General features: G+C 56.8%; 1 protein-coding gene across 1 annotated transcript; it reads left to right on the top strand.

The window, feature by feature from the left end:
* Nucleotides 1–3,991: 3,991 nt before the first annotated feature.
* On the top strand, nucleotides 3,992–13,676 carry LOC133746789 (angiotensin-converting enzyme-like protein Ace3). Its single transcript, XM_062175042.1, has 14 exons — nucleotides 3,992–4,097; nucleotides 4,199–4,335; nucleotides 4,616–4,774; nucleotides 5,027–5,114; nucleotides 5,236–5,379; nucleotides 5,940–6,131; nucleotides 6,220–6,317; nucleotides 6,419–6,591; nucleotides 6,870–7,093; nucleotides 7,560–7,704; nucleotides 8,301–8,399; nucleotides 9,203–9,325; nucleotides 12,675–12,859; nucleotides 13,312–13,676. Exons 1-14 carry the CDS (start codon nucleotides 3,992–3,994, stop codon nucleotides 13,674–13,676), a joined length of 2,238 nt encoding a protein of 745 aa, XP_062031026.1.
* Nucleotides 13,677–15,973: the final 2,297 nt, after the last annotated feature.

Genomic DNA, 15,973 nt, shown 5'->3' with positions numbered 1-15,973 from the left:
CCAGTCAAGACCACAGTGCGTGGAGCAGCCTGTGGGCCACACGGGGAGAAGCTGCCAGAGCCACCTGCTCTTCTCTGAAGGCCAGTGTGGGCTTGGCAAGTGTCACCTTGAGGAACATCTTTTGTGCCCACATTTATGTAGAAAATTTAGAAAATACACAATTCTGTAAAGAAAATAAAAGCCCTTTATACCAATATCAAGAGATAAGCACTGTTGACATTTTGCTGTTTTATCTTTCCAGCCTTTTTTAGAAAGGCAGAGTGACAGACAGGGAGGTCCTCCATCCACTGGTTCACCACCCTAAATGGCTGCAGCAGCCAGGGCTGGGCCAGACCAGAGCCAAGAGCCAGGAATTCCATCCGGGGGTCTCACCTGGGTGGCAGGGGCCCTAGCACTTGAGCCATCACCTGCTGCCAACCATTAGTAGGGAGCTGATTGGAAGCAGGGGAACCAGGCACTCTGAGATGGGACTCAGGTGTCCCACACAGCATCTTAATGCCTGCACCATACACCTGCCCCTCTAGCCTTTGTCTCTCCACACGTTTTAAATGGGGTCACATGGTATTTGCAGTTGTATATCCTGTGTAAGTTAGGACAACGGGATTTATGGGGTTTTTTTTCTAAGATTTACTTCATTTATTTGAAAGACAGACTTACAGAGAAAGGTAGAGCCAGAGAGAGGTCTTCCATCCACTGGTTCACTCCCCAAAAGACCCCACAGCCAAAGCTGAGCTGATCCGAGCAAGGAGCCAGGAGCTTCTTCCAGGTCTCCCACACAGGTGCAGGGGCCCAAGGACTTGGGCCATCTTCTACTGCTTTCCCAGGCCATAGCAGAGAGCTAGAACGGAAGTAGAGCAGCCGGGACTTGAACCGACGCCAAGCAGCAAGCAGGCTGAGGCTTTAACCCACTGCACCACAGCGCTGGCCTCAACTGGGTCTATTTTCCAGACATTTAAATGCCACACCTAGAGCCTGGCCAGATGGAAACTGTCTGGTTTTCTGGGGCTGGGTTGACCCTCGGCTCTGAGGCCCCTTGGCTTTGCCGATACTTTCGCCTACCTGGGTCCATCCCCCAACTTCTGTCCCCCAGTGTTCTTAGCTGTTTGTGCCCAGCAGTGTCCAGCCGCCTTGTGAGTGTATGCGTGTGTGTGTGTGTGTGTGTTGCAGGGTGTGGCGCTGAGATATTTTGGGTTACACAAGAGGTGGAAGTTTACGGGTAAGTAAGACAATGGAGTTTATAAACATGTTTCTGCCACCAAAGGATCTTGCATTGCCAACTGCCCTTCAGAGCTCATGTTTGGAAGCTGTTTGGCACACACAGATCACTGTCACTTAGCGCCCTTTCCTATTTATGTGAACAGAGCTCCATGCTGCCTGGCAGAGCCCACGGGCAGTGTGGGGTCTCCAGTGCTCAGCACCCGAAGAACTGAACTGCAGGCTGCAGGCAGAGAACTTGATGTTGCAGTAGTCTGAGCAGCCTGGTCCATTACACTTTTTGAACTATTGCCATGGCTCAGGCTCCTGTCTCTGCCTGCTGGGGGTGAGTGGAGAGAGGCCAGGTCTAGCTAGAAGGTAGAGGAAGACGAGATGGTGACCGCAGGAGGGGCCGGGCCAGCTGTTTCTGCTGGTGGCACTGACGACTGAGCCTTCCCCACACTGCACCTGCTGTTGCCCCTCTTCTGTGTCCAGCTCTCCCCGAGGCCAGCCTCAGGTTCTCTGCTCTCCCCAACCCTCTCCCAGGCCCCACCACACCCTGGCTTTACTGTGAGTGAATCAAGCAGCTTGGATTCGGCCTGATCCCACCTCTCCCCCTTACCACTTAGGTGACCTTCAGTGATTTTCTTTTTTTTTTTTTTTAATTTTTTATTTTTGACCGGCAGAGTGGACAGTGAGAGAGAGACAGAGAGAAAGGTCTTCCTTTGCCGTTGGTTCACCCTCCAATGGCCACCGCGGCCAGCGCACCATGCTGATCCGATGGCAGGAGCCAGGTGCTTCTCCTGGTCTCCCATGGGGTGCAGGACCCAAGCACTTGGGCCATCCTCCACTGCACTCCCTGGCCACAGCAGAGAGCTGGACTGGAAGAGGGGCAACCAGGACAGAATCCAGTGCCCCAACCGGGACTAGAACCCGGTGTGCCAGCGCCGCAAGGCGGAGGATTAGCCTGTTGAGCCATGGCGCCAGCCCAGCGATTTTCTTTTTTTATTTATTTATTTGAAAGTCAGAGTTACACACAGGAAGAGGGAGAGATAGAGATCTGCCATCTGCAGGTTCATTCCCCTAAAGACAACAGCTGGGGCCGGGCCAGGCTGAAGCCAGAGCAAGAAGCTTCTTTCTGGTCTCCTACATGGGCACAAGACCCAAGAACTTGGGTTGTCCCCACTGCTTTCCAAGACACATTATCAGGGAGCTGGATTGGAAGTGGAGCAGCCAGGACTTGATCGGGCACCCATATGGGATGCGAGAACCATAGGCTTAACCTGCCATGCCACAGTGCTGGCCCTCAGCGATTTTCTTTAAGCTCTTCCTTTAAACTTATTTTTTTGAATTAACACATAAAAAATTGTGATATTTATTGGGTACCTCATGGTGTGCAAATCAGAGCAAGCATATCTTGAACCTTTATTGTTGTGATGAAAATGTTCAGAATCCTTTTCCCAGCTTTTTGAAACACACAGTACATTATCATTATCAATAGTCAACCTTGTTTCAGTTTTTGAGGCTGAATATTCATACCTGTGAAATGGTTCTTGCAAACCTCCTCATGGTGGCTGCAAAGATGGAGACACAGAGACAGAGCTCTCATGCATTGGCCACGCCTCCAATGGCCGCAGCAGTCCTGGGCTGGGGGCTGAAGTCTCCCGGTGAGCGGCAGGAACCCGATCCCTTGAGCCATCACCGCTCCCTGCCAGGGTCTGCATTAGCAGGAAGCTGGGGTCAGAAGCAGAGCTGGGGCCTGAATCCAGGCACTCTGATGTGGAAGGCAGGCACTGTAGCCTCTAGACCAAATGTCCACTGCTGATCGCTTTTTAAAACGTGCGAGTCAGTGGCATTTAGTACACTGCTATGCAACCCTCACCATCAGCCGTCTCCAGAACTTTGACAGTGGACCTGTGCCCATTAAACACTGACCCCTCATTCCCGTCTCTCCCGGAGCCTGCAGAACCTTGTTCTGCTTTGAGTTTTACCACTTTGGGTATCTCATGCAGGTGGGACTGTATGCACTGCCCTGTGTCTGGCTTATTTCACAACATTCTCAAGGTTCCATCATGTTACAGCATGTATCAGCGCTTCCTTCCTCTTTAAAACCCAGCAATATTCCATTTTATATACATATGATCTGTATTAAACACACATTTTGTTCCTCCATCCATCAATGAGCATTTGAGTCTCTACCTTTTTTTGCATTACGAATAGTTCTGCTGTGAGCACAGGAGTGCAACTATCTCTCCAAGACCAGCTTCCCGTTCTTTTGTGTGTCTACCCGAGGGTAGCATTGCTGGATCATGTGATCATTCTGTTTAATTTTTTTGAGGAAATGCCACTCGGCCACTTTACATTCCCATCAGCAGTGCGTAAGCAGTGCATAAGGGTTCCAGCTTCTTCTCACATTGGCCAACACTGTTTTTCTATTTTTTTTTTTTAACTAGCGACCCTAGCGGGTGTAAAGGGACATGCCATGTGGATTGGGTTGCATTTCCACAGGGGTAAGTGCTACTGCACACCGTCCCACATGTCCTAGATCTTCAGAGAGATGTCTACCCAAGTCCCTTGCCCTTCTTTGCCTGTTGACTTTGAGTCAACCAGGCCATTTGACTTGCCCCTTCTGGGCCTCAGTCTCCTTACCTGTAAAATGGGGACAGCTGGAGCAGAAGGCGGTTGAGGGCTTTCCAGTTCTAACACTCCTGGTGACCCTTTGGCCCCTGATGTCACAATATGGAGCCGGCTCTTGATTGGCCCGTAGCCTGGCCCCAGCACTGCTGTTCTCTTGGTCATGGGAACAGGATGGACTTGCCCTGCACCTTCCCTCCTCACGCTCCTCTGTTACTGTTACGGACAGCTCTTGCCACCGTTCAGCACTGTGGCTGACCCAAGCTTAGGTGCGGCTGGGACCCGAAGGAGCACGGGACGAGCCGGGGGCAGCAGGCGGCGGGGACAGGCCCCCACCCAGGACCACATGATGCCTCCTTCTTTCCCGCAGACGAGTTCTACAATGAGACCGAGGCCCAGCTGTTTCTGCAGTTCTATGATCAAACAGCCCAGGTTGTGTTGAACCAGTTCATGGAAGCCGCTTGGGACTATGCCACCAACATCACCAGGAAAAATCAGGAGGAGATGGTGTGGTGCCACCTCCCCCTGCTGGGGTGGGGTGGGGGGTGGGGGGAACTCACCTCCTGGCCTCCGTTGAGAGCTGAGGGAAGAGGGAAGCCCCAGGTGCGTGTCAGAAGCCGGCCATCACTTCCTGGCTTCCAGCACCCAGGCTTTCTCCCCCTGCCTGCTAGCAAATCTTCAAACCTGAACATTGGGGAGCCATGACACTGGGGCTCAGTGCGGGACCCTTCCCCCTCCCCTGCCCGCCATCACACACACACACACACACACGCCCCGCCCTTTCCAGCTGCACAGGGAGGTGGAGCGGTCCCAGTTCCTGACCTTCTTCGGCACCCGGGCCCGCCTGTTCCAGACCGGCCAATTCCAGGACCCGGCCGTGAAGCGAATGCTGAGTAAGCTGAAGGACATAGACAAGGCGGCCCTGCCCAAGGACGAGCTCTGGGAGGTGATGGACGGAGCCCCCTGGCCTCCAGGCACATGCTCCCCCTCCCCAGGCGGGGGGGGCCAGACCTGGAGGGGAAGCCGGCATGTCTGGGGCAGGAGGGAGGGGGAGGCAGCCCCAGAACCTTCCTTGGTGGAGGAGGAGGGCAGGGTGGGAGAGATGCTTCGGCCAGGCCCAGTTCTCCTGGCTGGCGGGGCTCAAGCTGGGGGCCGGCCGAGGGCCCGGGCCTGCCCTGGGTGACACCTGCTCCCTCAGTACAACAAGCTTCTGGCCTACATGGAGACGTCGTACAGTATGGGCCAGGTGTGCCTGAATGAGGGGCCCTGCCTGCCCCTGGAGCCCGGTGAGAGCCCCAGGCCAGTCCCTCCAGTGGGGAAGGGCACCCAGGATGGGCCAGGGCAGAGGCGGGGCTGGGGTGGGGGCAGGGCAGAGGGGATCCCACATGGCTCCTTTCCTGGGCACAGACCTCGAAGACATCATGGCCAACTCAAGGGACGAGAAGGAGCTGCTGTGGGCCTGGCAAGGCTGGCGGGATGCTGTGGGGCGCCAGCTGCGCCCCAACTTCCCACACTACGTGCAGCTCAGCAACAAGGCGGCTCAGCTCAACGGTGAGTGGTCTGCAGAGTGCCCTGAGGGGCAGCAGGAACCCCGACACTGGGCAGGGGAACCCCGACGCTGACCCAGTGTCCCAGCTCCTACCGGGTGCCGGGAGCTAAGGGGGGTGCACAGGTCGGGTTAGGGGAGACACACATAACCCCAGTAAGAGCCGCATGGGCTGCCGACCAGGAGGAAGGCACTGCCAAGAGGGGTGCAGGGAGAGACCAGCTTCCCATGAGTATCAGGGAGGCCCTTGCAACATGGGTGAGAGCCAGGCAGGCAAAAAGCCAATCCCCCTAACTGGCAGAAGCGCCGACCCCAAGGACCCCCTGTTTTGGAAGACCTGAAAGAAGCCAGGGGCTCCTCGGGGCTGGGGATGAGGTGGGGGCCCTGGGGGAGGGTGGGGGAGGGAGGGCAGGGCCTTGCAGCACAGCGAGAAGCTAAGTGCTTTTCCAGCTCTGATCGGACAGCGGCCTGGGGAGGTAGGACTCCTTTTAACAGATAAAAACACGGAGGCCAGGGCTGCAGGGTGGGATGGTGAGCGCCCAGCGAGTCCTCGCCCCTGTCCTAGGTTACAAGGACATGGGGGCTATGTGGCGTGCCAAGTATGAGTCCGACACCCTGGAGCAAGACCTGGAGCGGCTCTTCCAGGAGCTGCAGCCGCTCTACCTGAACCTGCACGCCTACGTGCGCCGCGCCCTGCACCGCCACTACGGGCCCGAGGTCATCGATGTGAGGGGGGCCATCCCTGCCCACCTGCTGGGTAAAGGCCGGGCTGACGGCAGGGCTGGGCCTCCATGAGGGCAGAGACTGCCTCTCGCAGCCTCTGAGCCCCGCCCCTGCCCTTCCAGGGAACATGTGGGCCCAGTCCTGGGTCAGCATCCTGGACCTGGTCCTGCCCTTCCCAGAGAAGCCCCCTGAGGACATCACAAGGATCATGAAAGGCCAGGTCACTGCTGGGCCTCCCCCACCCCACCCCACCCCCGCTGGCCCGCCCCAGCAGCCCTGGGCAAGCAGGGCAGTGCCCCCATGCACCCCTCTTCCCCACAGCACTGGAATCCGGAGAAGATGTTTGAGGAGGCTGAGAAGTTCTTCACCTCCTTGGGGCTGCTGTCCACCCCCGCTGACTTTTGGAAGAAGTCCATGCTAGAGAAGCCAAGTGACGGGCGGGAGGTGGAGTGCCACGCCTCGGCCTGGGACTTCTACAACAGCAGGGATTTCAGGTGCCCACCACCCGCACAGCCTGCGCTGACACCGCACTCCCACTGCCTGGCTCGGGAGCTGTGGGCAAGGGGTACGGGTGGGGCGGTATACGTGGAACACAGGAGAGAGGTGGGTGGATGTGCAAAGGGCTGGGGCCTGCAGTGGGAAAGGACAGCACTCAAAGCCCTTCCGCTCTCCAGCTTGAGCGAACCTAATCCCTTAACAGGGTCCGAATGAAGCAGCCCCTCACTCTCCCCAGGGCATCCCCGGCTCCTTAACCCCTGCCCTTTAACCCTAGGATAAAGAAGTGCACCGAGGTGACCATAGAAGACCTGCTCTCCATCTTCCACCAGATGGGCCATATCCAGTACTTCCTGCAGTACAGGAACCTGTCCGTACCCTTCCGCGCAGGGGCCAACCCAGCCTTTGAAGAGGCCGTGGGGTCGGTGATCACCCTCTCCGCCTCCTCGCACAAGCACCTGCTCAACAGAGGCCTGCTCAGTCTCCAGCACCAGGACGCAGGTGATGGGGGTCCAGAGGCCGGGGCGGGGCGTGGAGGATGCAGGTGATGGGGGTCCAGAGGCCAGGGTGGGGCGTGGAGGGTGCAGGTGATGGGGGCCCAGAGGCCAGGGCGGGGCGTGGAGGGTGCAGGTGATGGGGGCCCAGAGGCCGGGGCGGGGCGTGGAGGATGCAGGTGATGGGGGCCCAGAGGCCAGGGCGGGGCGTGGAGGGTGCAGGTGATGGGGGCCCAGAGGCCAGGGTGGGGCATGGAGGGTGCAGGTGATGGGGGTCCAGAGGCCAGGGTGGGGGGTGTGGAGGACACAGGAGATGGGGGCCCAGAGGCCAGGGAAGGGGGCGTGGAGGACACAGGTGATGGGGGCCAAGAGGCCGGGAGTGGGGGTGGCATGGAGACACCCCCGACCCCGGGCAAGGGTAGAGGAGCGGTGCAGCCAGGAGCCACCTCCTGATGGCCCGTCCCCACTCCCAGATGAGGAGGTGAACTTCCTGATGAGCATGGCCCTGGAGAAGGTCGCCTTCGTCCCCTTCAGCTACCTCGTGGACCTGTTTCGCTGGAGGGTCTTTGACAACACCATCCGGAAAGATACCTACAATCAAGAGTGGTGGAACCTCAGGTGGGCCCGGGGCTCCTCCCACCTCGGGCTCCTCCCCTTCGTACACACCCCCACCGGCCTCTGCAGCTCTGCAGGGGCCCTTCCATCCTCCCTGACCGCCCCCCCCCCACGCACTGGACAGAGCCTGTGGCTGAGCAAGAGTGTGGTGACCTCCGGGGCCTTGGCAGACGGAGCCCTGGGAAAGCTGCCCTTGCCACTGCCGACCCCAGCACCATGACAAAGAACCTTCTCGAAGCCTGCGTCTCATCCCCAAGAGGGCCCTCTGTCCCCTTTGCCAGACAACATGTCCCAGCGAGGCCCAGGGACAGTCACTTCCCCAGCTCAGCTCGGGGAGGCAAAGCCAGACCTTCTAGTTGCCGGGGTCTGTGGCCAGTCCCGGCTGTGGGAGCTTGGTCTTCCCATCTGTGACATGGGAACAGCAGTTATCCTACCCGCTCCTGATGCCATGTGTTTTCATTTATCTCATCAAAAAAATGCAGTAAGTGTCGTTGGCGCGCCAGGTCTAATTCTGATAGATATGTAGGCTCCTCAGACAGGAAAGGGCCAGAGAACCCTCCAGGCGCCACCCACAAGGCCCTCATCTCTGCCCTCCCCAGGCTGAAGTACCAGGGCCTGTGCCCACCTGTTCCTCGGTCCGAGGACGACTTTGATCCAGGCGCCAAGTTCCACATTGCTGCCAGCGTTCCCTACCTACAGTAAGGGCCGGGCCCCGCGGCACAGCCAGCTCGGGGGCTTGGAGGGCTCCCCAGGAAGGCCCTAGATCCAAACGTCACCTTGTACCCCTCCACCTCCTCCTGAGGGCCACACCCTGGACTCCTTGGAGCCTTTGCATCAGATCCTGTGCGGAGGGCAGAGAGCGGGAGGCGAGGGTGGAGGTGACTTTGGATCAGAAGGCGAGGTGGGGAGGGTTGGCACAATGCTTAAGATGCCACTTGGGACACCTGTGTCCCATGTCAAAGGGCGTGGGTCTGCCTCCCCGCTCTGTTTCCAACTCCAGCTGCCTGCTAATACACACCCTGGGAGGTAGCAGGTGATGGCGCAAGGACTTGGGTCCCTGCCACCTGTGTGGGAGACCGGGATGGAGTTCTAGGCTCCTGGCCTTGACCTGGCCCAGCCTCAGCTGTTGCAGGCTTTGGGAGCGTGAATGGAAGATCTGTCTGTCTCTGCTTCTGTCTGCTTTTCAAATAAACTTTAAAATAAATGGATAAATAAATAATAAAGATGGCTAGGGGAGAGCGCTCTCGGACTAGTCCAAGGCAGAGCCTTGCTCAGGTGCTGACTGCTGACGTAGCCATCACACGTCACAGCTCCCCGAGCCCGGCTGGCTCTGGGCTTCCCAGCCCTGATCCCCACTCCCCAGCCTGCCCTCCTGTCCCTCTTCCCAGGTGCTGACTGCTGACGTAGCCATCACACGTCACAGCTCCCCGAGCCCGGCTGGCTCTGGGCTTCCCAGCCCTGATCCCCACTCCCCAGCCTGCCCTCCTGTCCCTCTTCCCAGGTACTTTCTCAGCACTGTGCTTCAGTTCCAGTTCCACGAAGCGCTCTGCAAGGCCTCGGGCCACGTGGGCCCGCTGCACCGGTGTGACATCTATAACTCCAAGACAGCTGGGAAGCTCCTGGGGTGAGTGCCTGCCCCCCATCCTCAGCTTCCCCTAGCTCTCTGCGGGGAGCCGTGCCCCTCACTAATCACCCGGGTACCCCAAACTGAGTTTCACTAGCTTGTGTTCTAGTGGAAATTCTTCCTAGGGTCAGACTGCAGTCTTTACTGCTTGACTCGGAGTCCGTTGCCTCTTGTGGAGCCCCCTGTGGTCAGAGGCGCTGTTTGCATCCATGCACGCACATCCACACTTACACAGGACAGGAAGTGAAGCTGTCCCCAAGGGAAAGCCCTGGCCAGAGTCCTGCCTCAGCCTTCAATCTTCCATCTGAATCCTCTCTTCTTTCCTTGTTCCCACCCCTGGGCGCGCTCAGCTGTCCCCACCTCTCCTCTCGTTCTTGGCCTGTTCCAGTTTGCTTTCACGCCAGCTCCTTGGCATGCTTCTCACGAGTCTGTGGTCCACTTTGATGCCCCAGTCTTTTTCCTCGGCGTCAGTATTCAGCCACGCCTGCTTCTGTGGCATTGGTTTTGGTCCTGAAGCACACTTGGATGGAGGAGGAAGACCCGAGTGGCAAGTGTGAAGCTTTCACTGTGACAAACCAGGCGTTCATGACGAGTGCTCTTCCAGTGTTTTCCATTAGTAGCTCATGACTTTGCAAAGTGGATATTATCTACCTTGAACAGCTGATGACACTGAAGTAAGACAGGTAACATGATCATGTGTCATTCATCTAGCAAGAAGCAAAGTTGTGCTTTGAGCCTGGGGCTGATTCCAAAACACAGCATGTGTCACCCTGTTGCCTCCATCAGTCTAAAGATACAAGACCTGGTATGATTAGACCCAAGATTACTGGTTCCAAGATCAGGGCTCCAGCCACTGGGACACTGAGTCCATCTATGGACTAGGCCTTTTCCTTCTTTGAATTTCAATAGGTCCCTTCCCCTAATGGGTCAAGGTCATCCTGAGTTTTACCCTTGTCTTTCAGTGGATTAACAATGCCACATGCTTTAGAAGGCTTTGCATATTTAATGAGCACATTTGGATTCCACCATGCAGTTAGTCTGTAACCAGCAGCCCAGACAGGGTCACAGGACGGAAGCCTGCGTCTTGCATAACTCCTGTCTCCCTGGTCCATTGCTCTTCCCTCTTTCACACCTCAAAGGTTTATGCAGGTCGACTGCCCTGCTCTGAGCTCTTCTGCATGTGCTGAACGTAAGGGCTTCTCTCTGTTCTCTGACCTCGGGTCTCAGGCCACCGGTCATTTGAGCGCTCAGCACCCATTTACTGGTACCAGTGCAGGCCAGATGTTCAGTGGCCAGCAGGGGGCAACGGACCATGGGATAAACATTCGATAACATGAAAGAGGAGCTGGAGCCCTGGGATAGGGCTTCAGGAAGCGTGCAACAGTGGTGTCGGTGGTCATACGGAGGACCAAGGCTGGACCTCTGTCCCCAGATGCAGGCATGCAAGAAATAGCAGCCGTCTGTTTTCTTTACATCAACTCACTTTGAACTGCTCCCTTGTCCCAGCTGCTTGGAGGGACACTGGACTTCCTTCTCACCACTTCCCTGTCCCACTCCAGCCAGAGTACACAGGGCGCCCAGGGCCTGCCGGGACAGCTTTTCTCCTTCATTCCTCTGGGCTCTCACCCACATCCTTCCTCAGTGGTCTCTGCCCAGGAGCCACTGACCTTTAGTGTCTCCACTTCATTCTTTCTGGCTGTTCATGAAGCCATGTGTGTGGGTCTTTGCAAGCTACGAAGCCCTCCTTCGTCACTATGGGGCTTATGCCTCAGCACAGCGAGGGGCGAGTATTCATGGGGTCCATTTTACTGATGAGGAGACTGAGGGTAAAGAAGCTGAGTTGTGTGCCTGAGGCTATACCTTCCATGAGCAGCACTGCCACCTTGAATCTTGGTTCTGTAAGTCTAGACCCCAGGAGGGTGACCTCCGGGCCCCACTTCTTTCATGATCCTATCAGAGAACAGGTTGAGAAGCATCAACATCTTCCCACCACTGCCTCCCCAGGGGGATTTGGGGCAGAGAAGTCTGGGGCCCTGGCGTCAGTGCCCCCGCACCTCTGTGAGTACAAGGTGCCAAGCCTAAAGCTCAGTCCCCTGCCCCTCAATCCTGGGTGTGCCTTAAGGCAGAGCTGATATCTGTGCAGCGCTGCAGGTGGTGTGCACAGCGCCTCCCGTGCTGCTGGGCTCTGGAATCCTCCCAAGCCCTCCCTGTGAGAGCAGCAAGGGCAGAAGAGCTGCCTCCACCTACCGACACTGAGCAGCCCGCAGGAAACAGGGCTGCAGACTGTGCCTGCTGGAGGCCAGGAGAAGCACCATGACCACAGCAGTACGGGTGTGGGCACTGTGAGGCTGGCTCGGCAGCAAACATGTGTGGCCTGCCTGTTGCACTCCTGGCACTGTGCCTACTTGATTGTCTCAACAAGCCTAGGAGGTAGAAACTGTTAGCACTTCCATTTTTTAAAAAGATTTTATTTATTTATTTGACAGGTAGAATTACAAACAGTGATAGAGAGAGACAGAAAGAAAGGTCCTCTTTCCATTGGTTTACTCCCCAGATGGCTGCAATGGCCGGAGCTGTGCTGATCCAAAGCCAGGAGCCAAGTGCTTCTTCCTGGTCTCCCATGTGGGTGCAGGGGCCCAAGCACTTGGGCCATCTTCTACTGCTTTCCCAGGCCACAGCAGAGAGATGGATTGGAAGTGGAGCAGCTGGGACTAGAACCAGCACCCATATGGGATGCCGGCGCCGCAGGCAGAGGATTAACCTAGTGTACCACGGCGCCAGCCCCAGCACCTCCATTTAAAAAAAAAAAGATTATTTATTTATTTGAAAGGCAGAGTTGCAAAGAGAGATCTTTCATCTGTTGGTTCACTTCCTAAATGGTGACAATGGTTGGAGCTGGGCCAATCCAAAGCCTGAAGCCAGGAGCTTCTTCTGAGTCTCCTATGCAGGTGCAGAGGTTCAAGCACTTGGGCCATCTTCCACTGCTTTCCCAGATGCATTCGCAGGGAGCTGGATTAGAAGTGGAGCAGTCAGGACTCAAACCTGGTGCCTATAAGGGATGCTGGCATTTCAGATGGTGGCTTTACCTGCTCTGCAACCACGCTGGCCCCTAGCATTTCCACTTTAAGGATGTGGAAACTGTGACTCTTAAAAGTTAAGTTACTTGCCCAAGACCCCACAGCTAGTAAGGGACAGAGCTGAGATTCCAGCCCAGGTTAGTCTTATTTCAAAACTGGTGAGCTCTGGGAGAAGATTCTGGCTGGCAAGGCTCCAGTGCCAGGGCTGGGAGTGCCGAGGGGGTCCAAGCAGATACCCCCACACTGCCTCACAGCTGTCTCCACTCCCCCAGGGACATGTTAAAGCTGGGCTCGAGCAGGCCCTGGCCAGAGGTCCTACAGGAACTGACAGGGCAGTCCAACGTGTCCACAAAGGCCCTCATGACCTACTTCAAGCCCCTGCTGAACTGGCTGGTGACTGAGAACGTGCAGCATGGGGAAGTGCTGGGCTGGCCGGACTTCAGCTGCTCCTTTGAAGGTTGGATCATCTGACCCTGGTCCCGGCTCTGGCCCAGCCTGAGGCCCTAGTCCATCTATGGCCTGGCTTGACCAACACAGCACTGCTGCTGTGTGCCCACTGCTGCTGGCTATGCCATTCCTGGCACAGCCCATGCCCCAGCGCCAACTCAGTTGCTTCCTTGCACACTGTCCAACCAGACTGCAGGCTGAGCAGAGGGTGGGTGTCTTGCCTCCCGACATATCCTTGGGATGTGTACCTTCTCCATGCCATCTCCTCCTTCCCTTCCTCCTATTCCTCTTTCTCACCCTCCTTCGGGGGCAACACCCTCACCTGTGGCTCGGGAGGCAAGTAGGCGCCTGAGGCTGATGGAAAAAGCCAGTAGCAGTCAGCGCTTCCCTGAGAGCCAGAGGGGACCCCAGGGCTCCCTCTTCAGGTCCACCTGCTGAGGGGACTCTCATGCCTTCCAACAGAAAAAATCTCAAGCAGAGCGGCATTCCTGGGTCTGGAGGTGGAGCCTGACAAGGCCACGTTCTGGCAGTGGGGGCTGCTGGCCCTGAGCTTGACCATGGTCCTCGTGGTCCTGGGGCTGGCCTGCAGGCTGTACTCCCTGGAGAAGCAGTCACTGGCCCAGGACTCCTCCATACTCAGCACCCTGCCCTACACTTACTTCCTGGGTATGGCCGTGGAACCCCGCCAGGCTGCCAGAAGGCAGTGGATCCTGCTGGCCATCTGCCTCTTGCTCGTGCTGTGCTCCATCGGCTTGACCATTCGGATCTTCACACAGCACCACAGGCAGCCTCCGTGGATGAGAACTAAATGGTGGAGCTGGGACTAGCCAGTGAGACCGGTGAGGCTGGGGCAGGAGGAAGCAGCTGAACCAGAGAGGGTGGTGGGAGAGAAGGGGACAGCCTGCAGGCACAGGGCCTGACTGTGGCTGAGGGCAGCTGTGGCAGATCTGGGCACAGGAGGCGTTGTGACTGTGTTTGCAAATTCAGGTGTGTGAGGCCACGTGTGCCCTGAGTCCCAGAGCAAAGCCCTTCGCCCGGCGGCTCGGGAAGCCTGGTTTTATTGACCTTGTGACTGTCCCTCCAAACCAGCCCCTATTCCCAGTCATGCCCAGAGCCTTGTTTTGTTCAGGAGCTGGGCTACCAGCTTGGCCAGGGCTGTAGCACCCAAAGAGTCTCCACTGTGGCTGGAAAAAGGACCCTGCTTCAGTCCCCTTACAACGCATTCTCAAGTAGACGATATTCTTTCGCAAATACCTGGAGCAGTTCCTTATGCTTTGTGTGACTGGCTGGCACAGCTCTCTGGCCTGCTGCAGGTTGGGCTGCACAATCCATCCCCCAAAAGCTCTTTGCTGCCCACCTGAGATGCAGGCGGCCTCACCAACTGTCCTGTGGCTCTCCCTGCCCCTGCTCAGGCCCTCCTGAATGGAGACAGTGGGCAGCTGGGCACCAAGCCAGGCCTGATTAATGATTGACTTCTTTAATATTTAAACAAAGCTCATCTCCAGCCACTCTGCTCTGGAGATGGCCTTGTTCAACACACACACCTGCTGCCTGGCCTGTTGCCTTGGGGAGCGAACACAGGGCAAACAGCACTTTTCCAGGCTCAGTGGGGGAGGGAGAGGGCAGAGAGGAGAGAGCTACAGGAGGGATATTCAGGGAATTAGAGCTCTAGGCTTAAGCCCAGGAAGAGAGGGGGAAACCTCTGCCTCCACCCCTGCCAGCCTTTTCTCTCCAGCCTGGGTCTGCCTGCCATGGGGATGCCACACCCAATATATGGAGACCCACTGAGTCTGGACTGGTGCTCCAGGGTTTCTGGAAAGCCGGGAGAGAGTAGAGGAGACTTGAGGGGCAGTGGCATTACAGTCAATGATGACAAAGAGGCACCGGGAGTGCAGCTGAGCTGGTGGGAGAGCAGCCAAATGGCAGAACAGCTCTCTCTAGATTAAGGATCTGAGCCTAGTAATCCAGGGGTCTGGGGGTAGCGGTGCCAGGCTGAGACTTCCATGGGCCCTACATCTGCCCCAGAGTTCGAGAAGTCTTCCTGAGTTCTGGCTGAGTCCACATACTTCCTGCTCCAAACCCAGGCTCAAGACCACCCTTGCTTGACAGCCCTGTCACTGCTCTTACTTCTCTGTGCTGTCACCTGTCCCCATCACAGCTGTGCACTGTGAGGACTGGATGCACATCGGCCGTGTGCCCCTGTATAACAGCTGTGGTCAGCACATGCCATGGCACATGACGTGGGCTTGGAAAACATCTGGATGAGTGGATGAGTGAGTGTCCCACTGCCCAAGCTCCTCCCAGAGCGCAGCACCCCTACCCACTGAGCCCGTGAGAACAGTGCTACCTTTCCTCCACAGCCAATCTGCTCCCCATCAGGGGCAGCCAGGACACCTCTGCCCCCTCCCCCAGGAGGCCACACTTGAAGCCCTCTCACCCCCCAGCCACAGTGGCCAGGGAGGCCCCCCACCCCCGGCACTGTGAGTCTGTGTGGCAAAGGCACACCCAGCGCAGGACTCCAAGCCTCCCACCTGGATCTCGCAAAAGCCTCACCAAGCCCCCTTGTCTATCCTCCCTCCCTCACTGCCATTGTACAGTTTATTTTGCCAGAATATTTCCTTCATGTCTAACTGAATAAGAACTTGGTTGTTGATCAATTAAATCGAGATATTCAAAATGGTGTCTGAGAGTCTTTATCAATTGCACTTTCTCCCCACCCTTACCTCTCCTGCCCCACAGCTGAGCCCCTCTGTAGAAACAGCACCCTTGGCCTTTGCCAAAGGGGACTGCTCCATTTGAATGCTTGCCCTTCAAGGGCTGGCCCAAAAGTGTTCTCTGGACCCCTGTAAAGCTCCAAGCTCACCAAGATACTCAGTGAACAGCAGGCCCCTTCTCTCCCTCCTCTCCAAGAAGCTTCTTTTTTTATATTTTAAAGATTCATTTTTTGAAAGAGTTACAGTGAGAGGGAGAGGGAGAGAGAGAAAGAGAGAGAAGAGAGATAATGAGAGAAAGAGATCTGACATCTGCTGGTTCACTCCCCAAATGGCTGCAATAACCTAGGGCTGGATCCAGGACTCAGGAGCTTCCTCCGGGTCTCCCATGTGGGTGCAGGGACCCAAGCACT

Source organism: Lepus europaeus, chromosome 18 (genome assembly GCF_033115175.1).
Source record: "Lepus europaeus isolate LE1 chromosome 18, mLepTim1.pri, whole genome shotgun sequence".
In the NCBI taxonomy this organism is placed as follows: Eukaryota; Metazoa; Chordata; class Mammalia; order Lagomorpha; family Leporidae; genus Lepus; species Lepus europaeus.
Note: the sequence above shows the minus strand (reverse complement) of the source record. Positions and strands in the feature narration are given on the sequence as shown.

What these genes read in the sequence shown, in the direction of transcription:
- LOC133746789 (XM_062175042.1), top strand. Translation starts at nt 3,992, where the DNA reads ATGGGAACAGGATGGACTTGCCCTGCACCTTCCCTCCTCACGCTCCTC. An exon ending in GGAAAAATCAGGAGGAGATG is followed by an intron (nt 4,336 to 4,615) that starts GTGTGGTGCCAC and finishes CGCCCTTTCCAG; the next exon opens with CTGCACAGGGAGGTGGAGCG. An exon ending in GCCAGCGTTCCCTACCTACA is followed by an intron (nt 8,400 to 9,202) that starts GTAAGGGCCGGG and finishes CCCTCTTCCCAG; the next exon opens with GTACTTTCTCAGCACTGTGC.